The 24,855-nt window shown below is 40.5% G+C and overlaps 2 protein-coding genes across 2 annotated transcripts in view; one reads left to right on the plus strand and one right to left on the minus strand.

Moving 5' to 3' along the window:
• The window catches only part of eif2ak4 (eukaryotic translation initiation factor 2 alpha kinase 4), a 29,657-nt gene extending 22,515 nt beyond the window's left edge, over positions 1-7,142 (plus strand). The window contains exons 36-39 of the mRNA XM_037695021.1: positions 1,391-1,459; positions 2,103-2,147; positions 3,447-3,562; positions 6,575-7,142. Coding sequence (XP_037550949.1) covers positions 1,391-1,459; positions 2,103-2,147; positions 3,447-3,562; positions 6,575-6,632 — 288 coding nt within the window. The 3' untranslated portion in view covers positions 6,633-7,142. The remainder of the gene's footprint in view (positions 1-1,390; positions 1,460-2,102; positions 2,148-3,446; positions 3,563-6,574) is intronic.
• A 2,547-nt stretch (positions 7,143-9,689) lies between these two features.
• The window catches only part of crim1 (cysteine rich transmembrane BMP regulator 1 (chordin-like)), a 35,165-nt gene continuing 19,999 nt past the window's right edge, over positions 9,690-24,855 (minus strand). Inside the window, exons 7-15 of the mRNA XM_037695508.1 lie at positions 24,131-24,259; positions 23,686-23,839; positions 20,544-20,665; positions 16,690-16,908; positions 14,389-14,592; positions 12,343-12,564; positions 11,562-11,684; positions 10,672-10,850; positions 9,690-10,325 (exon numbers count right to left, since the gene is read on the minus strand). Of these exons, the coding sequence (XP_037551436.1) occupies positions 10,137-10,325; positions 10,672-10,850; positions 11,562-11,684; positions 12,343-12,564; positions 14,389-14,592; positions 16,690-16,908; positions 20,544-20,665; positions 23,686-23,839; positions 24,131-24,259 (1,541 nt within the window). The 3' untranslated portion in view covers positions 9,690-10,136. The remainder of the gene's footprint in view (positions 10,326-10,671; positions 10,851-11,561; positions 11,685-12,342; positions 12,565-14,388; positions 14,593-16,689; positions 16,909-20,543; positions 20,666-23,685; positions 23,840-24,130; positions 24,260-24,855) is intronic.

Consider the following 24,855-nt stretch of genomic DNA (forward strand, 5'->3'; position numbering starts at 1 on the left):
AATTAAAGACCTGAAATATTTCAGTTGGTGTGCAATGAATCTGAAATATATGAAAGTTTCATTTTTATCATTACATTATGGAAAATAATGACCTTTATCACAATATGCTAATTTTTTGAGAAGGACCTGTATATACACACACACACACACAAATATATATTTATATATATACTTTTTTTAATATATATATATATATATATATATATATATATATATTTATATATATATACATACATACATATATACAGTATTAAGACCTCTTCCTGCACTCTTGCAATGTTCTAAACTCTTAAACCTTCATCATTTTAACAACATGCGTATATGTACTGTACAGTAGCTATGTACTGCAACATTTTATATGGGTACTAACCAGCCTTGGTTTGGTTCTGATCGGCTCTCTGCAGCCGTTGAGTACCAAAACCACACAGTGGTCCCGATCAAGTCCAAATAATCCCGTGGGATCCAATGAAAAAAGTCCTAGTGAACTCTCTTAGAAAACACCGGACCTCCAAGCAACGCCTTCCTGCTCGAGAGGCCTCATGGATTGGCAAGCATCACTCAGATTGACCGATGAGGCTGGAAGTCCGGTCCTGGTCCAATTCCCCGTTGGTTCCATGCGGCTCTCTTCATCCACTGAGCGTTGAAGTCACTTTGAATAAGGACCAAACTTTTTCGGATTGGATCAAAAATTTCCGTCTATTTCAGCAGAAAGCAACAGCCGGAAGCAGGGTTGGCTTCTTGGTAGTGCACTGTTGGCTTCTGGGTAATGTAGTCCTTTTGACAGGCGATACAATATAAGCTTATTGAGAGAAAACTACAAAATGGCAGGGGCTGACCAAAGTTTTTTTTCATTAACATTTACTGTATCCCGTTCCGTCCCAATCACATGATTAATGTTAAAGTTGACAGTCGTGTGTCATCTTTTTATTTATATTTTTGTCGTGTACAATCTTACGTTGAAAAACCGTGAAAGCGCGAGCCCACAAAAGTCAAACCGCGAAGTAGTGAGGGACTACTGTACTAGTTTTAACTTCTCATCATGAAATGATCTTAGTTTAAACTCTGGCATGAAAGGCAGCAGGCAATATGCATTCCTTCAAGGAATGCTAAGCCTTTAAATGATTTATTTATTTGTTATTCCGTAAATTGTAGTCACACCCATAATTTAAAAAAAAAACAGCGTTTTTTGTTCGTATGTTTGTTTGCTTTGAACATCAAGTCGTTTCTTATAAAGAAAATATGTCGAGCCAAAGATTTGCTTTGGAAATGATTGCATGTGAAGTTTGTTTTTCTGCTGTTTTATGTTCCTGGGAACAACTATCATTTACTTTCCTTTTTATGCTTTATTTGTTTCTCTCTCACACTCTCCCATTTTTCCCACTTATTTCAGATTCAAAGCAGATTACAGAACCTTAGTAGCAATTTGCAGAACAAGAGCAATGACATTGAAGTCCTCGCTGTAAGTCCACTGTTTATTTATCCCCCTTTATCACTCCCAGACCTAAGTTGTATTTTTTCCTGCTCTCCCACCTTATCTGCTGAATTCATGTGTGAAATCACAGAAAGAGGAAAAAGCTTTGAGTAGCTAGAACAACAAACATCACGAGGAGCCGTCCCTTTTATAAGTATTTGCCTTGCGCTCTGATCCACTGCTGGTGGTGAGAGGGGCTGTGAATATTTTCCAACGATGAACACTAAACAGAAGGCAGCGCCCATGCCACTTTAAAGCGGGGTGTAAATGGCTGCCATATTGTGTTTATTTGTGGTTGGGTTGCAGATTCACGGTCAGATTCTCTTGAAGTAAGTCTTCCTGCGTGTCTTAATTATAACGTTGCGTCATATTTCAAATGTCAAAGCTGTTTGGATCTGGACTTGATGTGCGACGTCACGGTAAACAAGTTAAAAGCTAACAGGCTAAATCACCTTGATGCATTTACACAGGTCTGTAAATCTTTGCTGGTGCATGTCAGGGGCCTGATTGTATCCCGTATAGGCTAGAAGAATGAGTCTTAGGCTGTTGATATTTTTGCACAATAGCTTGTTGTATATTTGGACTGTGAGATAAGGCTTTTTTGTGCGAGCCCCTGTTCTTTATTCCACAGGTGGACCTGCCAAAGGAAACTCTGATCAACTTCCTGTCTCTAGAGGTTAGTTCCCCATTACAAGCTTTGTCAAAAGCCCAGCACAGTTAATAAAAGGCTGGGCGGGAGGTGTGGGGATGGAAAGAACAGCCAGTAAAGGTCAAGATCCTAGACAGGAAGAGGGAATCCCGTCTCCTTCCTTACAGTCCTGTTCTGTGAGGAGCGAAGCGAGGGAACTCCCCTGCACTCATTCACAGCCTCACAGAGTCATGAAGTAGTTGAACAACCACAGTTTCATGTGTGTGACAGACGTGCACAGCTTAAAGAAAACACGCTTTTAGAAGGTGTTTATATCCACATTCCAAACTCGTTACCAAGACCTTTCGCTCATAAAGTTCCAGGATCTGTTCCATGATGACTAATTATAAAGTGAAGAAATGGGGGTGAAATCTGAGAAATAATTTCAACCCTACTGTTTTATAAACAAAATCCTTCTCTCCATGAGTAAATGGGCCAACGTATACAGGCATACGTGTTAAAAACAACAATGTGTATTGTCAAGAAGTACTTTTTAATTACAGTAGTCCCTCGTTTATCATGGGGGATCTGTACCCTGAAGCCCCGCAATAAGTGGAAAAACTGCGACATAGGCATAGTAGTACAAGTAGTAGTTTAATTTATAATTATATATATATATATATATATGTGTGTGTGTGAAGGTGTTTGACTTGCAATATTCTAAACAATGTTTCTAAACTGAAAACGCTCTAAAAGAGCACAGGATGTCATGATTTCAGTTCCCTGCCTCATCTGCTCTTTGCCACCTGCAAGCGTTCTTGGCCACGCCCACTTCCCCGCTCTGCACAGAGAACAGCTGATCAGCTGCAGCAGGAAGTTTATCCTGCAGTATGGGCTGCACAAATGTGCAGCAGGTGCTAAATAATTTTAAATAATTTTATTTTAAATAAAACATCCATACCGATCGTACAGCTCATCCATCAATCAGCCAATTGTGTGTCATGTCCAATCTTATTTTGAAAAACCGCGATAGAGCGAGTCCATGATAAACGAACCGCGAAGTAGCGAGGGACTACTGTACCTCAAGTTTCAGCTAATGCAAAATTGCAGTTAAAAGTATTTTATTCTTCCTTAATTATTTGTTTTAAACTCTAAGGTTTGCCATCCAACATGACACTGAGTATTGCACTGTCTAAAATTTAGGATATAGTAGACTTAATTTGTTCCAAGTCTTTTTGTATACAGTAAATTCAAATTCCTGTTTATTTTTTATTTTTTATTATTGTTTAGCATATATGTTTAATATCTAGATTTTTACACCTGTCCTTTGTTTTGTTTTTTGTCCAGTTTGAAAGTGAAGAACAGTACAGCAGTAGCATCAAGACTCTGCTGTCTCGCCTCCCCAAGCAGCGTTACCTGAAGTCCATCTGTGATGAGATCTACCACTTTAAAATTACAAAAAGGTACGCCGTCATGGATACTCGTTTAGAGGTTGGGTTAAAATAAAGTGCATTTATTATGTTTCCTGTCAAACAAAGCTTTTCTCAACTGTTATGTTTTGTTTAGTTTTTCTCACTTTTAGTTAGTTTTCTCAAAATAAAGACCCAAAACTAAGACTATGCCTTTTAAAGCCACTTCCTTTCTGCAGACAGCTGCCACTCCTCAACACTAAGCCCACACACTCCAGGTGTACCAGTGACAGTCAGGCCTTCAAAGAGAGCTGTTAGACAGATAACCACTGCCTTGTAAAACATTAAATCCTCTGCTGATCCCATTTCCTGAGGTGAAATCTGGAAAAGTTTTTTTTTTTTTTCTTTGCCTTGTTTGGTCCTCTTGTGTCTGCCTCGTAACACCTCCGCTGACTGACGTAGACCAGCACCCCCCCGGGTTTGAGCTGCGGGGTGTTCAGAGCTGATTTGCTTGTTTCTTAAATGAGACGATAACAAGGAGGGGGAGAAAAAAGAAGAAAAGAAAAATCAAAGCGTCTCCAGAGCAGTTGGTTTTAATTTTCTGTCTCTGCTTTGTGTTTGAGCTGACATTTTGGGCAAGGGGGGTAAAAGACTCGACTGATAAACGAGCAACACAGAGGCAACAATGGATACATTCAGCATGCGTTTGTGTCCTTTTTGTGTAGCTGTTTTCTTTAAATGTGAGGCACGGACAACTGGAGCCAGACGAGCGGGGTAAAGGGCTTTTGCAGCAGTCACCTTGCTGTTGCAGGATCGTAAACAAAACTTCTTTCCAGGGCTTTGCAGTCAGTGACCTTTCCTTTGAGATAAAACGACTGCAGAGAAGACCTGCATAAACTTACATTTTTACTGCTGTTTCAACTTGTCCACAGCTTTCGGCTCCGACGCTGTGGTGCCTTTCTCTGAGTTGTGCGTGTTGTCATGTTGACACTTTCTAATTAGCACTGAACCCAGATGGTAATTAGTGTTAATGAGGATTATTATTGCAACTTTTTGGAGATAAATCAATCTGTACTCTCATCCAGCAGTGGGTTGGTTTTACCTTGGTTTATTTATGGTGCCTTTCCAGATGTGGAAGCTGCTTGTGCAGCCAGGGCTATTCAAGTGATGGCACTGGGGACCAGGTTTAACCTGGGGGTGAGCTCAGTCTGGTCCACTGTTTATTTGAAATATATTAAATCGTTAAAAAATCTGTGAGAGAAACTTTTAAAAAAAAATCTGAAATGACAAATGTTTTTCTTAGAGGGGCGATTCTGTTATACAGTAGTCCCTCGCTACTTCGCGGTTTGCTTATCGCAGATTCGCTCTATCGCAGTTTTTCAAAATAAGATTGGGCATGACACACAATTGGCTGATTGATGGATGAGCCACACAATCGGCATGGAATTTAAAAAACATATATAAATTTTAAATTATTTAGCAACTGCTGCACATTTGTGCAGCCCAGAGCTGCAGAAAAAGCTTCCTCCTGCGCCTCTGTGCAGCCCTTACTGCAGGATAAACTTCCTCCTGCAGCTGAACAGCTGATCTGTGTGCAGAGCAGAGAATTGGGCGTGGCCGAGAGCGCTTGCAGGTGGCTGAGAGCAGCGAAGGCACAGAGAGGGAAATCATGACATACATACTACTTACTACTTGTACTACTATTCATACTTTGTGTTTTTTTCACTTATCGGTACGGATCCCCATGATAAACGATGAATTACTGTACAATAGTCCTTTGATTATCGCGGTGGTTATGTTCCACACATCCCCGTGATCGGTAAAAAAACACGAAGTAGGAACGCTATATTTATTTTAGTATTTATATATACTTTAAGGCATTATAAACCCCACACTGTTGCAATCTTCAAAACTCTTCAACCTATGTCATTTTAACACATACATATATGTACTGTACTGTAGTAATTTAGTTGAATAGTTCTGGCACAAATGCACCTCCATATCATCAAAGAGGCAGGCCTTTGAACTGTGCACTGATAATTGACCTGATGGTCCCTCTCCTGTTTAGTATGAAGGATATGGCACCTCTGGTTTCCAAAGAGAATTTAATTCACCTGACCACAGAACAATGTTCCACTTTGCCTCAGTCCATTTGAAATAAGCTTTAGTCCAGAGAAGACTGCAGCGTTTTTACATGAATGCTTATCCAGCATTAGTAGATGTCTGTGAAATGTGCAGGCAGTGATTTGTGGAAGTGTTCCTGAGCCCATGCAGTGATGTCCAGAACAGAATCGGACCTGTTTTAATACACTGTCAAAGGTTCGAAGACTTTCAACCGTCCTTTGAGAACAATGATTTCTTCTGAGTCTTAAAATCTTTAGAAAACATTTTGAACTGCTGATGACATTCTTCTGAAATTGTTGCACTTTTAAAAGACAGTTTTTCCATCTAATAAACCTCTGCCCGTCTTTACTTCAAAGAGATTTAGCCTCACTAAAATGCTCTTTTTCATGCTGTCTTCTTACTGACCAGTTACCAGTTAACCAAACTGGTTGTAAAATGCTCCTCCAAAGCTCTTATTTGTATGAATTTTACAATATTTTGTTGCCCCTGTCTCAACTTTTGTAAGATGTGTGGCTGTCATAAAATTCAAAATAACCTAATTTTGTCCCAAAAATTTCAGTGTTAGTTTAAACATTTGATACCTTTACGATGTTCCATTGCAACTAAAACATGGGTTTATGAGATTTCCAAATCATTGTCCAGATTTTATCGATTTTGTTTTTGTTTTGGGGGTTGTAGTTTAATATTAAATATTATTTTTACTTTATAAAAAGACAGTCTTTAAAGTCTTAAAGTGTTTGCGTTACAGAACTTCCTCCCCTTGAGATGGACTCCTGGCAGTTGTCTCCTCTTGTTAAACAGCCCTGACTTCTTAATAAAGTTCCCAGAAACTCTCCTGGATGAATTTCACTATCCTGATTTAAGATGTTCTGTTTGGACAGCAAGCGTTTTTATATTTTTTCCCCTTGTTTTAAATAAAAGACACATGTTGTCCCTTTTCAGGGTGGCTGTGGTGGTCCTGTACAGCTACAAAGATGACTACTACAAGATCCTTTTGTGAGAAGCAAAGAGGCTCCTTTGGCCAAGAAAGGATTTCATTTTGCCAGAGGTTCAGACGTCTCTCGAAGACTGTTTTTATCCATGAACCTCCAGAATCTGCGTGAAGATTGGACGGATTTGTACCTCGTTTCATTTGGAAAATGTGACCCCCAAAGACACAAGTGACTTTGTTTTAATACAGTAAAAGACAATTCAGCTATCGGAGCCAAACCCTGCCTATTTCTCAAGACCTTTTGGTGTTTTCTTCTTCAGACAAAAGGTTTGCTGGACTTTACTGCCTTAATAGAACTGTGCGTTTGAATAAAGGAAGGGCTATCTACTGATGATTATGATAAGAGAGAAGGAATAAATCACTTTTTTCCTTACTTGCTTTGTGTATTTGCGTAGGTACAAAGGAACGATGTAGTGTAAATGGGTCATTTCATCCTCTGAATGTTCACAATAAACAATCTTGATATCAAGCTTTACCCCACGAGCTGTTGTGATACTTAACGTTTCATCAAACTTTGAGAATTTTAAACGCGTCTGTGTAAATAAAGTCTTTTTAAAAAGCAGCTACTGATGGTTTATTTTTTTCTCAGTTTAAAAATATAACTTTTAATACAAGTAAACAAGTACCTGGTGTTTTACTTCTTGGAAGAAGTGATCCAAGATTACATATTAGTAATGTGTAATCAAAGAATTTGGATTTTGCAATTATTTGTAGATGGAAAAAAGAGCTTAAGCGTCTTGTCCGTGTAAAAAACAAAAAATGCACTTATGAGATTTTTGACCATTTTCTCATCAAATTTTATGTTTTGAAAAAAAAGTTACATGACTATTTCTGTAAAATTAAGACTGTGGAAAAAAATGAAGGCAATTAAAGACCCAAGTGTATCCATACTGTGAACAGTGATGGTAGTTTCATAGTCTGGGCTTGGGCCCAGCAAATTGAGAGTTAAGAATAGAATAAGGGAAGTGAAAAGAAGTTTTGAGATTGTCATTGTATGTTCCCATACTATGGCAAAATTAGTTCTCTGCATTTAACCCATGACACCTGAGATGCACCCAGGTGGAGCTGTGGGCAGCTATGTACAGGTGCTGGCCCTAAAGTTACAATATAATGAAAAAGTTGATTTGTTTCAGTAATTCCATTCAAAAAAGTGAAACTTTTATATTATATTCATTCATTACACACAAACTGATATATTTCCAATGTTCATTTCTTTTAATGTTGATGATTATAACTGACAACTAATGAAAACCCCCAATTCAGTATCTCAGAAAATTAGAATACTGTGAAAAGATTCAATACTGAAAACACCCGGTGCCACACTCAGCAGCTAATTAACTCAAAACACCTGCAAAGGCCTTTAAATGGTCTCTCAGTCTAGTTTTGTAGGCTACACATTCATGGGGAAGACCGCTAACTTGATAGTTGTCCAAAAGACGACCATTGACACCTTGCACATGGAGGGCAAGATACAAAAGGTCATTGCTAAAGAGGCTGGCTGTTCACAGAGCTCTGTGTCCAAACACATTAATAGAGAGGTGAAGAGAAGGAAACGATGTGGTAGAAAAAAGTGTACAAGCAATATGGATAACCGCATCATCCAGGCTTCCTGGTCTAGTCTGTACATGTTTGTCTTCTTCCAGTGTTTTATTAGCTCAGTAAATAGATTAGAGGTCTTCCTACTATTTGTTTGTACCTAAACCCCTGACTCCACTCCCCCGCCTCTGTTAAACCCATCTGCTTCTGCTACTGAGATAAGAAAGCAACTGGAAAACAATCGGATGAAAAGGAACTCAAAGAAGACAAATTCCCATTGGGAACAAACAAGTCCAGATCCAGATGTGCATGAGGCACGTTGGCAAAGCAAAAACCACAAACTGATACCATCTCAGATGACATCATTGCTCCATGAGGAATTAACATTTATCTGCACAAGCCACTTTGGTTCACACATTTATTTTTTTAAAATAAGTAAAAATGTTACAGTTTATAATCTAGAAACATATTTACAAGATTTGCAACAACAAAATAAATAAGGCCTAGAATAGAGCGTAGAAATGATAAATGGTCTACAATGTACATCAGCTTTGGCTACTTAAAGTTCACTTTCCAAAGAAAACAAAATAATTTCAAACTATAGTATTAATAAATAAAGCTATGTGAAAAAATAAATAAGCTACTCTTCGTATCTACTTCTTGAAACAAAGTTTTTACACATAGAAAAACAAAAAAATAAAAATAATTGCGCAAAGCTTTTACAGTCGCCTCTTCACTTTAAAGCACGTGATTCAAACGGATACACATGTACTGCAAACACTTCAGCATAAATTGGTGTCTGACCAATTTTGGCATCAAAGTTGTCTCTGATTTGGGATATTGGCAATGGACACAGAAGCTCGATCCAAAAACAAGCCTTTGGGTTTGTTTCGCAACGCTTCCTGGAATCTGTCCTTCCTTGTACTGACCAGAGTGATGCAGAGCTTCTAGCTGCAGCAGCATCTCTGTGGATTTAATATACCTGTTTAATCCCAGATTAGGGACTTTATCCCTTCAGGAATCCTGCAGAGACCACATTTTATTCACTGGCTTTAAAGAAAAGGTCTGCTTCTAACACATTGGGGAAACAGTTATTACCAAAATAAAATATAAAAACTAATTAAGGCTGTAGAATGATGACTTTACAAATAAATATTCCAAACCATCACTGGTGTGTGCGAGCAGCTCAGAAACAAACAGCTGGGAAAGAAGTGAGGCATCCAAAACATTCCTCACGATCCCGATGAAGCACACGGCACCATTTTTGCCTCTGTTGCGGTTCATGAAATGATACGAGTCGATTCATTCTGAAATAGAAACTATATTTAGAACTTTCTGTAGACAAAGCTAGTTTTGTGAGGCGTCCTTTTCATTTGGGAATAAGGGGAATGTCTAGACTGCAATTTAAAACACCTATAATAAAAACCAGAGTGGGAAAAGAAAACGCAACTAATACAAATACTTGAAAAAAATATATACAAGAACCAAGATAGAGACCACACATTCTAAAGCAGGGGTTTGAATCTGGGGGTCTGCAGTGCTATTCGACTGTTCTTTGGTCACATTAATGATGCGCCGTTGCATTTCCTGGGGGTTAGCCTTCCCAAGATTCCATTTAAACCACATTCCAAAAACCCCTGTCCTAAAGCTTTTTAATCTACCCCCGTTAGTTCCAGTTTCAAAGGAGGCAATAAGAAGCAGTGACATTACAGTGTTCATAGTCAAAGACGACTCTTTTTGCTTGCTCCTTTTTCTTTTTGTAAAGCACAGTCCAGAGTTCCCGTGTCCTTAACATGTCCACTTAGCGTGTCACTCCACCCGAACGTCCAAACACAGAAATGGCCACGTAATGAAAGAAACAGTGTTTTGTGTCGCGCTGAGCATCTTTGATTTGACTATAACACAAAAGGAAGGTTGGGACGAACCAACCAGCAGCTCTGATCTGCAAGTTTTGTTTGTTTTTGCTGTTTTGTGTTTTTAGCGGGTCGTCCAGTCGTTGTTCAGGCTCAGCTTGGCCCTGGGGATGGTCATCTTGTCAGGGGAGCCGATGTCCGGTGCGAAGTGGATGATGCCGCAGTCGTTCTTCACGTTCTGAAACTTGTTCTCCTTGGAGGGTTCCATGTAGATGACGGAGTTCTTGTTTATGTGCTTTTTCAGGATCACCGTCTGTGGAGAGGGAAAAAGAACACGTTGATGCCGTGATTTGGGTCATAGCTGGACTGTGCTGACAAATTTATGCTAGCCTGCTTTCACCGGTTCTAAAACTGGAGTTAAGTTCAGTTTTTGGCACCGTTGATTCATTTAAAGGTCTAGATTTTACGAGTGGCATGACCTTTTTTTTTTTCCCCTTCTGAAAGCACAGGGCAAAGGGAAACCACATTTATCCTAAAGTCATGACAGCTGGGGTGAAGCAGCTGGAAGGTCAAGGAAAAGACCCAAGTCTATAATTAAACCCACTTTTAAACTAGTGCTTTACGACTATATACCTTTTAATTTTCAGATGATCTCTCACCTTCTTTGGTGCACTGTAGCAGGACATCTGCACCCACTTCTTCTTCTTGTTGATGAGTAACGCCACAATGAGGAAGATAATGATGGCCAAGAGGAGGCCTGCCAGGATCCAGGCTGCTGACTGGTAAACAAGGGCCATTTCTGTTTGGCTGGGGAAATTCTCACCCAAACCTGGCTTATCTTTAAAACAAACAGAAACACTTGTTTAGTTTAAGGGTCTAGCATTCCTTCAAAGAAAACATATCGCCCACCACCTCTCATTTTAAACTAAAATCATCTTGTACTGAGTAGGGATGGAGTTATAGCCAATTTCTAACCTTGTAAATTACGTTCTGCGTAATCTCATGCAACACTGTGAGATCTTGTGAGATGTGGTAGTGCTCAGAGAATGTGCTGAGGATGACTCTCACTTACAACCAGGCCAAATTTTACTTTAAGAGTAAGAGTTACGGTCATTTATGTTGGCTAATGTCAATTAGCTGTGGTAGCCATCAGTTGTAGATGTACACTCAATAAGTTTCTGAGAGTTTGACCAAAATTGTTAAAATGACTGCCTTGTGCAGTAAGCAAAAAAATAAAACTCCATCCGACAAAAAGCCCTTTGTTTATGACAATGTTTGCCTCGTTTTACAAAATCTGAACTAAAAACAGCTTATTTTAACAATGTACCTTTTGGCAGATCTAGTTGTTCAAAATGAAAAAAAAAAACTGTTTTAGTTTCTTCAGGACACGTCCTTTCATCACTATTGTTTAAATATACATTTCACTCAATTATCTAACCATTCCCAATAGCCGTCATTAGCATAAACACGGGGATTGGATGGAAGAGTTTGGTATATACGCCAAATGACAAACAGAATGTGATCAGCTGAAGCTTTCAGCAGAAGATACCTGTATCAGCAATGACAAGTGTGACAGTGACTGTGGTGATCCGAGGTGCGTCCCCCCCTGTAGTGCTGACCACCGTCTTAGGAGAGCGGGTGGACACGATCACTGGCACCGACGTCGTCACATCTGTTCACATAGGAGAAAAATGCCAATGGTGTTATGCAGAACTCGCCAGGAATAAACACTTCTAGTTGGTGTTTACACTCCCTGCTGTCTCGGCCGATAAGCTGTGTTTATAGGATCTGTCCTCCTAACTTCCACCAAACCGCTCTGCAAAGGCATTACGTAAAAAAAACAATAAAAAAAAAGTTCTGTTTTCCAGCAGAACATAAACAAAACAAAAAAGTCAGGTAAAGCAGCCACATGGGGAACAATAGAGGGCTATGCTGGGGTTTTCCTCTATAGGAAAAGCTGACGGGGAGCTTTGCCTTCCTGTGCTGCTGCAGGCGAAAACGTTGCAGGCAAACCCAGCCGGCGACAGGAAACACGTGTGAATGTGCGGATGCCCGGGGAATGTTTGCAGCTTCGACAGGGCTGTGTGAATGTGTCACATGGAATGTTTTGGGAGCGATTGTGTTTGGCACCAGATTGGTCGAGTCCAATAAACACTGTGGGACAACCTATACTGACTTATGTTCCTGTTTTTAGACGTAGCATTTTGAGTCCAAACTTTTGCATCAGCGTTGATACGTGCATAAAATATTTTAAGACTGAACTATAAGTAGAAGTGTTAAAGTTTGCGTAATTACTGTGTAGCTTTCTTTTTTTGGACCGAAGAACTCACCGAGACAGTGTGGGCAGCACTGGCCTTTGCGTAAAACCGGTACCCTGCAGTTGACAGCCGGGCAGCGCTGCGAGAAACACTGAATGGTGCCGTTGTTGCAGGCACAGCTGGTGCAGGCGTTGGCCTTCCAGGAGTCCCCTGCTAGCAGCACGTCCCCCTCGATGGTTATGCAGTACTGCTGCTGGCTGCTGTTTACCGGCAGCAAAGGGCTCAGCGTCTCCTCTGCAGGTGAACACAGCACAGGTGGACAAAGGGTTACAAGTGAAACACCAACGAATCGAATCTGGAAATGTCCAGCATGCTTCGTTTAAGCTGCTTTAAATTGTAGCTGCAAATGTGTTTGGGTTTCTGTCTGTTAGCAAAATATCCCATGAATGAACCTCAATGAAACTTGCAGAAAGTAATCATAGGATGCACATCTACAACTGGTCAACCCGATTTAAGATGGCTGCCACAGCTAACGCCCCTTAAAAAGCAGAAAATTGGCCATAACTCAAGTATTTTTACAGATAATGACCTAAAATTTGGAGTGATAGTAGCTGAGAGTGTTCCCCAAAGCAAATGTTGAGGGCTAACAAATTGCGTAACGGCTTCATTTAAAATTTTGCCATTAACTATTTGCAGCCAACTCTGTCTATCTGTTAGCAAAATACTTCATGAACCACTTGACCTTTTTTTCCAAGGACCTTTCAATAAATAATTACAGACTGTAAATCTATAACTGATTAACTTTTGGATCAAACCCAATTCATGATGGCCACCACAGTCAAATGAACTTGAAAACACAAAAATATCTATAATTTAGTCAATTTTCTAGAAAATGTACTAAAATGTGTATTATTATTTTTTTATTTTTTTTTTTGCTGAGTCATTCCCAACACATATTTCATGCACTAATCATTGGGCAAAATTTGTGCCTAAAACTTTAACATTGATGTTAGTCAACTTGTTTTGTCTGTTAGCACAATATGTTACGAACCACTGGGCAGATTTTAATGACAGTCTCAGTAAGTATTCATTGGGTGTACATCTAAAACTGATCAAGTTCTGGAGTAGGTGTAATTGAAGATGGTCTCCACAGCTATTCAACATTAACAAACGATAAAATGGCTCGTAACTGTGGGTCATCCTAACACACACGCTGATTATGACATCTCTCTTTTAACTGACTCCTACATTTCACCTTGATAAACACCATATCAGTCCACCAAGGTTGTTGGGCTTTAGGAGCTGCCTTCATGATAAGATACCTCACGGTATGTTAAACACAAAAACAAGTGACTAAACGTCAGTTCGGCCTCAGACCTTATCGCTGCCTTTTTCCATCACGCCCCTGGCCTGAGCTCTGGCCTTTCCATGACCGGTGACACATTGGCTTTCTCTACTGTACACATTCATCACAGGCCTGTCAGTCAGATGTGTATTATTCCCACATTCCTGGTGACCGGACCCATACATAAATCAAAGTCTGGCCTCTGACAGTCAGCTTTTGTGGGGGGGGGGAGATGTAGCGATAAGGTGGGCAGACATTTTCAAGGAGCAGCTCTCAGGCGCGGTCAAGCATTGCTGATTTGTTGGCCTCATGCTTGAGGAAACGATGTTTACAAGTTTATAAACGTGTACGAGATGCGTAAGTGTTTGGGTTCGGTTGTAAATAACTTGTGCATGAGTTTTGCCTGTACAGTACGTTTGTGTCAACATTTGTGTATTCCCGCAACCAGAGGAGATTTTAAAAGATTACATTCTTGTCCTTCCAGCAATCAGAGACTGAGATGAGCCTCTGTTGTGGGCTGTTGGGTGAAAGCAGGGCCACATGTGCTGCCTTACCAAAGGATTTCTGTGTAAACCCAACCGGTCTTGGCTGGTTTGTTTATGAGCCTGTGTACTGACAAAACTGACCACCAGAGCAACATGCAAGAACTCCCAAAACCACACGCAGATAGCACATCAACAACCAACAGCTAGTTATTTTCAACGTGTGCTAAAGTCGTTGACCCCCACTTTTTATTTTGTGAAACTACTCCTCCCATCCTCTTTTTTTATTACCTGGGCACACATGGCAACAGGTGTCCTTGTTTCTGGTGGGCGTCTGACAGAGAGCCGGGGGACACACTTCAGTGTCGCACAGGACGCGACCCTTCCTGCAGGTGCAGCGTGTGCACTCGTCCAGGTTCCAGGTCTCCCCCTCCACATAAAATTCCCCACCAGGTGCTCTGCAAACCACCTCTGGTTGCCCGCTGCCAGACTCATCTATAGGAAAAACAATATATACAGTATAAGCAAAGGAAACAAGCCAGTTTGCAAAATGTTGCAGTGTTGAATGAGACTTCAACATTTTCTCAGATAAAATTATCATAATTGTAAATACAAATATAACAGGCAGGGTGCTCGAACTGTAATCCATGTGCTTTTTAAGAATAACTGCAACATGATGAAGTGAAATGTGCTTTTTTTTTAAGTGAACAAAGTGACAGACAGCTTTGAAAGGAAGCCCCAGGCGGTGCAGTTGAAAACATCTTTCCTGTCCAGCAGAGTAGCAGACATCTGCAAAGAGTTACACTGTTGTCCCCAGGCTGAGCGCTTCGCTCCTGAATTTTTGGAGACGTTCCTTCCCTCCTAAATATTTGAACGTTCAAATGAGTCACTCCTCCATAAATATCGCTTGTGATATGGAGAGTTGGGAATGAAAAACGTGTGGGTGTTGTTAGGTGTGCCTTCCAATTCTAGAGGAGCACATGGGGGTTGTGAGGTTGTCTGAGGAGACAGGAAGTCAAAACTCAATAATGATATGAGACTGTTGGCTGAGGGAGCTGTGCGAGGTTTTTTCATGCCATACGTGTACATGTATGAGTATGGAGGACGGAATGTGACAAAACGAAATAAATAGATACATAATACAAACATACTTAAATCTATCATTTAATTATTAAATACGTCATTAAATCATTAAATATACAATTAAATTATTAAATACACCATTAAATAATGAAATGTACCTTTTAAATTATGTCATGATTTATTTATTTAATTTTATCACCTTCCATCCTCCAGTAACACCATGAAATGATGTTAACTGTTAGTCTCACTCGTCAAACTTGGTGGGCGGGACTAGGGTGTCGTGAACAGACCCTGACGTCTGATTGGCTGCTTCTCACAGCAAGCAAAGATAAATCGACCACAGATAATGGATTGTTCCACAGGCAAGGAAATATATTCCGAAACTTAAGGAAGCAGTAATTATGTTTACGTGTATTTGGATGAAACGTTTTTTTTCATACCGTGAATGTAAAGAAGAAGGCGCGCTTTGACTTAAAATATCTAACCAGTTCACGAGAGCAAATTAAGGTCCTGCATGGAGGGAGCTGCCATGTATGAACTAACTTCAGACCGAAGCAATGGATTTCACATGATAAGTGTTAGTCCCGCCCACTGAGTTTGACGAGTGAGACTGACAGTTAACGTGATTTCAAGGTGACACACGAGGGTGGAATGTGACAAGATTAAAGAAATAAATAAATCATAAAATAAATAATTTAATTGTGTATTTAATTGTGTATTTATTAATTTAATTGTGTACTGTATTTAATTATTTAATTACGTATTTAATATTGAAATTATACATTTCATTATTATGTTACATTATTTATTTCATTTTGTCACATTCCGTCCTCCATATGTGAGTGCGTAGTAGAGTCACTTTAAAATGACGTTTGGCAAAAGGGGACAAAAAGTTTTGCTCTTGTCTGTGTATATAGGTGTGCAGAAGTGCAGAACCACTAGACTGAGGAACAGCTTCTACCCTGAAGCTGTTAGACTCATAAACCCCTAATCTGGATTATCAGTGGGAAAATCACCGAAATTCCACTTTGATTGTTGATATGTGCTGCTGATTATCATGCTGCTGATCTCATGCTGCTGATTGTTTCATGCTGCTGTGTTCATTCATACACATCTACTCACACAGACTCATGTTTGTGCTGCTGTTGGTCGGCGTATTGTTTTGCACTATTAGTGTTTAGCGTATTACTTAGTTTATATCTTAGATCCTTATTTACTGTTTCTTTTTACAATTTATATTTTTACTATTGTTGGATGTAACTGGGACCCCGTGCGCACAATTTCGTTCCACCTCATTTACCACATGTGATGTGAATGACAATAAAACGTTCTTGACTGCTAGCAAAATAGCTCAAGAACAGCGGGACAGATTTTTAACCTTGATTATTAAAAAAACAACTCCAAATTATGTGCAACCATTCTATTGTTAAAACAGCAAATTATTACCGGTAAATATTTGTCCATATGCTTAGAGCTATAACAACCAGTGACTGAAATGTAAAAACATACCATCACAGGTGGGACAGCACTGATCAGGCTTGACGACAGGATGAGGGCAGCTGGGTATGGGGCAGGATATGAGCACGCACATCTCCCGTCCAGAGTGGCAGAAGCAGTCCCGACAGCCATCGTGCCAGCTGTCACCCTCCTCGTAACGGTGCCCGTTGGAGGTGTGGCAGTAGCTGGGTGTTGGGGCTGGAACGGTGGTGGCTGGGACACGGCTGCTTTCTAGAAAGACAAACGAGAGAGGATGAAACATGAAAGATGCAGATAATGCAACGGTCGATGTTTTGTGGAAAGGGCAACGAACCTCTCACGCCTTAAAACAATGTTCAAGTCATCCTCCTGTTTCTAGAAACGGCTAAAGTAAATCCATTTAATGACTGCTTGAAACTAATTTTGCAGAACTGTGAATACTAGTTATGAGTAACCATTTATAAATCAAATTCTGACGTAAATGAGGAATGTGTATTTTCATGAATAAGTTGCATTTAGTGTTGAAGAAGAACATTAAAGAATCACTCGAACTCCTTATCTGCATGAAGCGAGTACAACCAGCTCCTAACCCAACTGCCACTTAAATACTTCTGGGTCATTTCACCCCATTAGGAACCTTCCAAAGCATAAAAGACTATTCAGCTGCACCCAGAGACCTTATTAGGAGCAAAAAGAGCCAAGTTGTCATAGCACAGCTTTTAAAGTTTGAAAGGACGTCGAGTGAAGTTGAACCCGGTGAACTGCACAGCTCAGGCAGATGACATGTTGATTTTCTTATGTTTTTTTTTTTTTTTACTCAAAAGCAAACACTTAAAATAAACCAAAAACATATAAAAATATTCCTGTTTTTTTTTTTACATTTTGCTAGTTTACACAGAGGCTTATTCAGGAGCTTTAAAAGCAGGTAAACATTGCTTTGTTTGCAGAAGGTGATGGTCAGTGTGAGAACCAGGTAAACTGCTTCAGTTTAAAGACATAAATTGTGTGAGTAAATGTAAAGTACAGCCAAACTGGTTAAATAAATGCTCTAAATAGAATGTTCTGAAGTATGCATAAGGTACATAAGTTGAGGGAATGTATTTAGATTTGCACATACTGTACATCCCTTGGATAAAAAAGAAACACTAACAGGAACTGAAACATGCAAACTTTCAATCTCACAGGGAAGCAGGGAAATGCATTCAAAACATCTAAATGTTAAACTGGTGATTTAAAAGTTAACGTTTGCAGATGCTGCTCTATAAGCCATAAGTATACATACAGTACCACGGCAATCCTTTCACATTTATAGTGTGACGTAAGTTGTTTCCTGTGAAGTCCTTAGATATCATACTTAGAAGGTAGTATCCTGATGCATGCTAAATAATACAAGAAGAAAAATCTAAAAGTAATAAAGTCAGGTCCTCTGGACGGATTCTTCTTGTTGGAAAGTTTCGTCTTTTATCCAAAAGACTTCGTCAGTCTGAGGAGTTGCAATAAATTCAGTCTTATAAGCAGCACCTTTTCATAGTGGATCCATCAGTTTACAGGTGACCGTCAAAAATAGCTGTTTACTTGATAAAGGAGGACCATTAACCTAACGACCGATCGTTAGTGCCCTGATGGCTGCTTGCTATTCACAGAGGGCTGAGTGGTACTAGCAATAACCTCCCTACCCCAAACCACCCTCCATGTCACCCTCTTACTAGTATCACTCTTGCTAGTTTTTTGTGGCTCCTCTGATTGATGAAGTCCTTTGGATTAGAGCTGTCATTTCTTACCCGAACCCGGAGCACGGTCCAGCCCTACCCGGATTAGGGCCGGGCCAAAATAATGTGCTTAATGTGCTGGCCGGGCCAGTGTAAGGCTTTTTATTGCATCAGCGGATGCGCATGGCTGACGATCCGATTATATGGTAACATGGCTTGCCATACATTCACCTGCTGCACGCAGCCATTTGACCGCACGCTGATCGGCCTCGAAAGAGGTAAACTAAAGTTCAGTTCAAGTAAAGAAAGACATTCAAACAAATGAGACATCTTTGTTCTTTCCTTTAGAAGGTGGTGGTGCCATTTAAAAAAGATTCAGCTGCACTCAGCGGACGCGTGCGGCCAGCCGACGACCCAAACAGGTGAGATCCCAAAATATCTGACGTCAGAGCAGAGTCCGTGTCTGAATAATGCAGAATGCAGGCAGAAGCAGGGATTTAATGCGCTTTGACGGCCATGAAAGGACAAACACCCCCTCAACTCCGATTTTCTGCCCCCTTTTATTCAGCCGCGGGTGCGTCCGCCGACCGTTAAGAACTATAAGCAGTGAAAGCTTAATTAAAAATATCTGATTTTTTTTTCGGGTTCGGATCTGTAATTACTGTTAATTTGTAGAGTCGGGTGGGGTTCGAAAATGATGGCTACGGGCTGGGGCCGAGTCGGGTCGGATTTTTGGGGACCAAATGCAACTCTACTTTGGATGAAGAACGAAATGTCTCAGCAAACTAAGAACCATCCAGATGACCTGACTGAACATTGTGGGACTTGTACCTGGATTATTGCGCATGAACTTTGATGACACTGTTGCTAGTATCACTTTGCCCTCTGTGAATAGCAAGCAGCTATCAAGGCATTAACGATCCGTCGGCTGGTGCTCCTCCTTTATCATGTGAACAGCTAGTTTTGGACGTCACCAGCAAACTGGTTGATCTATAAGAAGGTGCTATTTATAAGACTGAGTTTACTACAGCTCCTCAGACTAAAGTCTTTTGGATAAAAGACAAAACGTTTCAACAAGAAGAAGAATGTCCAGAGGACCTGACTTTATTTTTTATTTTAGATTAGAAGGTAATATTATGACAACTGTTGAGATGTTTCAAACATTTAGAGGCAACATCCATCCATCCATTATCTTTACCCGTTTATTCCATTTTGGGTCACGGGGGTCGCTGGTGCCCATGTCCAGCAATCACTGTGCGAGGGGCGGGGTACACCCTGGACGGGTCGCAAGTCCATCACAGGGACACATAGAGACAAACGAGACAAACAACCATTCAATCTCTCATTCACACCTAGGGACAATTTAGAGTTACCAATCAGCCTAACATGCATGTTTTTGGTCTGTGGGAGGAAACCGGAGTACCCGGAGAAAACCCACGCATGCACGGAGAGAACATGCAAACTCCACCCAGAAAGGCCCCTGGACCGGGGTTTGAACCAAGGACCTTCTCGCTGAGAGGCAGCAGCTCTACCAGTTGCGCCATCGTGCTGCCTAGAGGCAACATATTTAGTGGAATTGAGGTTTTTCACTTCAATCTAGACGCAGAGAAAACAATTTAATGCACCAAATGAAAGGATTAAAAGCAACAATTAGAATAAGGTGGCTTTATTAAATTAACAACTTAATTGAGAATTCACCATGTCATCTATTACAGTTGTTTGGAGTTTTTGTAGAATGAATTTCTCATTTCGTGGTGGCTCAGTGAGACTAACCTGTAGAAATAAAGGTTGAATTTGGAGGCCACTCACCATTTTGTTCAACTAACGTGAGTTACTGTGCCGATAAATGAACTGGCCGAAAAGATCTGAAGCTCTCGACCTTGACCTCTCTAAGGGATTTTAAACAACTGGAAAAAACCAACGCAGCCATGTTCCTGTTTTTAGCATTTTACACCACTTTATAATGTAGCTGTTTTTGTTTCGTTTGTAATTAATTTCTTCTATTTACTTTTTCATTTTATGCTTTTTATATGATTGTCTATTGTTGTTTGTACTTCATCTGTGTTCTTTGTTTAAAGCAGGTCTCTCTTGTAACTGAGTCCTGGTGACTCAATGAGACTAACCTGTATAAATAAAGGTTGAATGAATGAAAACTGCGGCATGAGTCCAACCTCTTACCGTCACACATGCAGAGGGAGCAGCCCTTCCGGTTCTGTCGATAGCCATTGCTGCAGTGCTTGTCGCAGGTGAAGGGAGGACATTTGACGCAGCGACACATTTCACAGCCGTGCTTGTTCCTCCTGCGCCGTGACAAACAAAGACACGATGAAGCGCGCATGAACAAAAGTCTATTACTCCAACGATGTGTCAAAGAGTAAACAACACCAGAGTTGTTTTAAACTGACTGTTTCGTCTAAATCTGTTGAACAGCTTGTTATTGTGACACTCTGAAAGCCCACATGCTAAAGTCTAAAATAATCAACATCTGGATTTGCTTAACCCTCTTTATACTAGCTGCCTTTGAAGACGGGCGAATAAAAGGCCAACATGTGAGCGGCCTGTGGTTTGCACATCATACCAATCTTAAAGACTCTGGCAGTGGCAATTTAAAGCCAATTCAGATGCTTTCAATGCACCCTGTTGCCATCTTTATTGCTCCAAAAGCCTCTGGTGGGTTAATAAAAGAGCAGCGGACTTATAAGGGTTAATGTGGATAGAAAGAGCTGGTTGAGGTTACAGCAAAATAATAAAAAAGATAAAGGCTTCTGTTGGTCAAAAAGAAAAGGAGCAAGTAGGAAGGGCAGAAGCTAAGGAAGCTGGAGGCAGACCAGTTGGATCCAATTATCTTCCCTATTAAACATGGATGAGCTGCAGGTTGATACATTGACAAAGCACAGATTAAAGAATGACCCGTGTCTACTTCCTCTACATCCCTCCCTGTCTCATTCATTCTCACTCAGCCTTCCTTTTTCTGCAGGTAAGTGATGATTCCTTTTCTTCACTGAGGCCTCATTAAGCATGGATAATGGCACTATAAATCTTTACCTGCCAAAATTAATCAGACACTCGAATCTATGAAGTCCCACAGCCAACAGAGGACCTGTTCTGCACTGAAACAGCAACAGCAGCTTTAGAAACAACCGTGCAAGAGGTGGGTTAAAACCTCACTGTACAAATACAGAGATGGAGTCCGGCAAACTTAGAGCTCGGCTTTGTTTATAGATGATTTGTGGAATGCCAAGCAGCGCTTTAGGCTCCAGGGGGATAGAAGGGCTTTGGAGACACTAAAGACCCTGACTAAAGACTGCTAGCTTGGCAAAATTTCCACAGTGGTGCATCTGGGATGTCCATATGAATGCCATTCATGACCTGTGTGGTCAAAGTTAAGATTTTGAGCCATAACAGACAAAAATACAACTTTAGCCACAAATACTCTCCTAAAAATGTCTCTTTATATATTTTAAAGTAAAAAGTTTTTTTCATCACATACATGTTCATTGGAGGCTGGTTTACATCCATCCTGTTTTAGATCATTTCAGAACTCAGGATGTTGTCAGTGCGTCCAATAAAAACGCTGAGGTCATTTGAGCTCTTGTTTCGTGTGTGTGGTGGCAACAAGCTGGAGTGTGAGAGGACAGATCTGCACAGCGAGGCAGGAAAGCTCTCGGAGGATTTCAGACTTCTGAGGCAAGACCCAAACAGCTGCTTAGGGAGGATAAACTCTGGACTTCCTGCTCCCCCCTTCTTCTCATCCTCTCCTCTGCAAATATATTAAGTCCATCTTCAACCAAAGCTGCAGGGAGCAAGGCTGAAACTTCAGAGGGATTCAAACTGTACATGTTTCATAAAGGTTGCTTTTGTCCTGATGTGATTTTGATCATTGTTTTGAGACAGGATGAGGATTTATGAAATGAGAGTGGAGCCTGGGGACCAAGCATCCTGGTACAAAGCACTTCCAGATGTTTGATTGGAGTAAATGGGATTAGGAGGAGAGGAGTTGCAGGGGGCTGAGAGGCTAATGTGGACCTCACAGAAACTCAATCACACACATACCTGTACATTAATATTGAATCCTGGTAATGACCACGATAGGTAGACCGTTTGATCATGGTTACTTAATACCTGTTGCAATACTTACTTTCGAGGCAGCACTTGATAATATTCAATATGAGCACTGCACTTCTTGTACTGTCTAACCACGGGAATTTACTGTACACACAAAAGGTGACAATACTTAACATTTCTCTGTATACACAGCTCATTGGGAAGCTGATGATTTTAATTTAAATTGGACACCACATTTTAAAAGCATCCCCATGCTGCCCTTTCAAGGCTCAAAGGTCTTTATTGTCATTTTCATCACATGGGGTACATGAGCTGGAACGAAATTGTACCAAGGTCGACAGTTGCTATCACTCATGAATGATGGTGCTTTTAACAGCTTCCAGTCTGGTTTTAGGGCACTTCATAGTAAAATGATGACTTAGTAAATTGACTTAGGAATTACGGTCCTTTTAAGTACAGAAAGAAGAAAAGGCTTGATTCACATTATTTTAGACTTAAGCGCTGCCTTTGATACCAAACGTGTCATCTTTCTGCATCGTTAAGAGTCCTGGATTAGACATCAGAACACAGCTCTGAATTTACTATGCTCATATCTCTCAAACTTAATTTTTTAAATAATTGTAGATCCTGTGGTGTGCCTCAGGGATCCATCTTTGTCCTCCCATTATTTTACAATTTTAGACATTTCTTGTTGTAAACATCCACCTGACTAAACTTGGCTCTTTCTCCTTTTTACATTACCTTTAAACTTTGCTAAGAAAAGTTTAAATTATAATGTATTATTATTTTCTTTTTTTTTTTCATTTACCCTTTATTTATCCAGGTAGTCTCATTGAGCCACGAGAACTCATTTTCAAAAGAGACCTGTTTAGGGAGCAGATGGGGGTTAAGTGTCTTGCTCATGGGCCCAGGGTGGGGTGAATGAGGGTGGGGGAATGTGTGGGTGCTTCACCTACCCACCCACATTTTTGATGCTGTCGGTACCGGGGCTTGAGCCGGCGATCTTCCGACCACAGGCCCACCTTCTCTAACCTCTGCCCCACCATTCCCCAATTATCCCCATTATCATTATTAAAACAGCACAGCTTAAAAATTACAACCTATGCGGGCTTTTTTTCTGCTTCTAATTTAAAGGCTAACCATCCAGAAGCAAACAAAAACATCCATTTTAAGAGAAAGTAAAACCATGGAGGAGAAATATGAGTTGCTGGATTTGGGTTATGAGAAATCACAAAGGGTCAGTGAGTAAACATACACATATCCATAGGGGCAGGTCTTTGTGCAGGTCAGAGGTCGGCACTTGGATGTGGGGATGCTGCACTCACACACCTCACAGCCAAAATCATCCCTCTCATATCCCTTTGGACATTGCAGAGAACAGTATTTTTCCAAGTCAGGACAGGAGTCATCTGAAAGAGTTGAGAGAGGTCAGCTGATCATGGCCAGAACAATTCATCAAAAAGCAAAGACGTGACAGAGATGGGGCTGATCGCAGGAACACTCCTGTGAGCATGCGTCTTGCAAAGACACACATAGGCTCTGATGAATATCAGCATGTTGGTGCTGCTGTCAAAACCAAATGATTGCTAAATTATTTTTGACACAAGCATAAGCAAACAGGTAAACGCATCAGCCGTCCGAATCTCTGAACATCATTCTGAGGCTTAAAGTTCAGCATAAAATGAGGAAGGAGAACTTACTGGTAAGGCACTGGCAGAGGAGACATCCATTTTTGTCTTGATGGAAGCCATGAGGACAGTCATTCACTGACAGGGTGCAGTTTTCCAGAGGTGGGCACAAAATGGGGCTAACTGTCTCATAAGAAGGTTCTGGAAAACAAGAAAAGCAGAGTGAGGAAGGGATCTTGGAAAATAAATCTTTCAGAAAAATATCTGGTCACAGTTTGGGAGACAGAAAGGGATGTGAAATAAAGATAAAATAATAAAAATGATGTATTCTGGTATGAAAACACACTTAATTTTATATAAATAGGGATGTTTAAAGCCCCTCAGGTGGAATAATCATTCAATGATATTTGTGCCGTCTGTAATAGCTACCTATTGACACGTTTACACTGCTCTAAACAGTAATTACAGATAAATGTGGAGCAATTATACTAGGGTTTGGTACCTCCCTATATTATTGTGCTCTACAGTCTCCCATTGGTAAGCTGAATGTGTCTGGCACATGTAGAAGCTTCAAGACTGCCAGTGAAGACAAACAAGCCCCCCAGGGGCTTAATTCAGATTCTATTATTGCTTCAGACTGTGAGAATCCATATAAATTACAAGAATAGAAGCAACACACACACAAGCACCAGTAGACACAGACATGTACTGTCACGTCTCCTAATAAGCGCTTCTCGCCACGTTCTGTGGGAGGAGCAGCTCAATGAGCTGTAACTAATTACAAAAAACTAACGAAA

Source organism: Nematolebias whitei, chromosome 21 (assembly GCF_014905685.2).
Source record: "Nematolebias whitei isolate Nwh7 chromosome 21, NemWhi1, whole genome shotgun sequence".
Classification (NCBI taxonomy): Eukaryota; Metazoa; Chordata; class Actinopteri; order Cyprinodontiformes; family Rivulidae; genus Nematolebias; species Nematolebias whitei.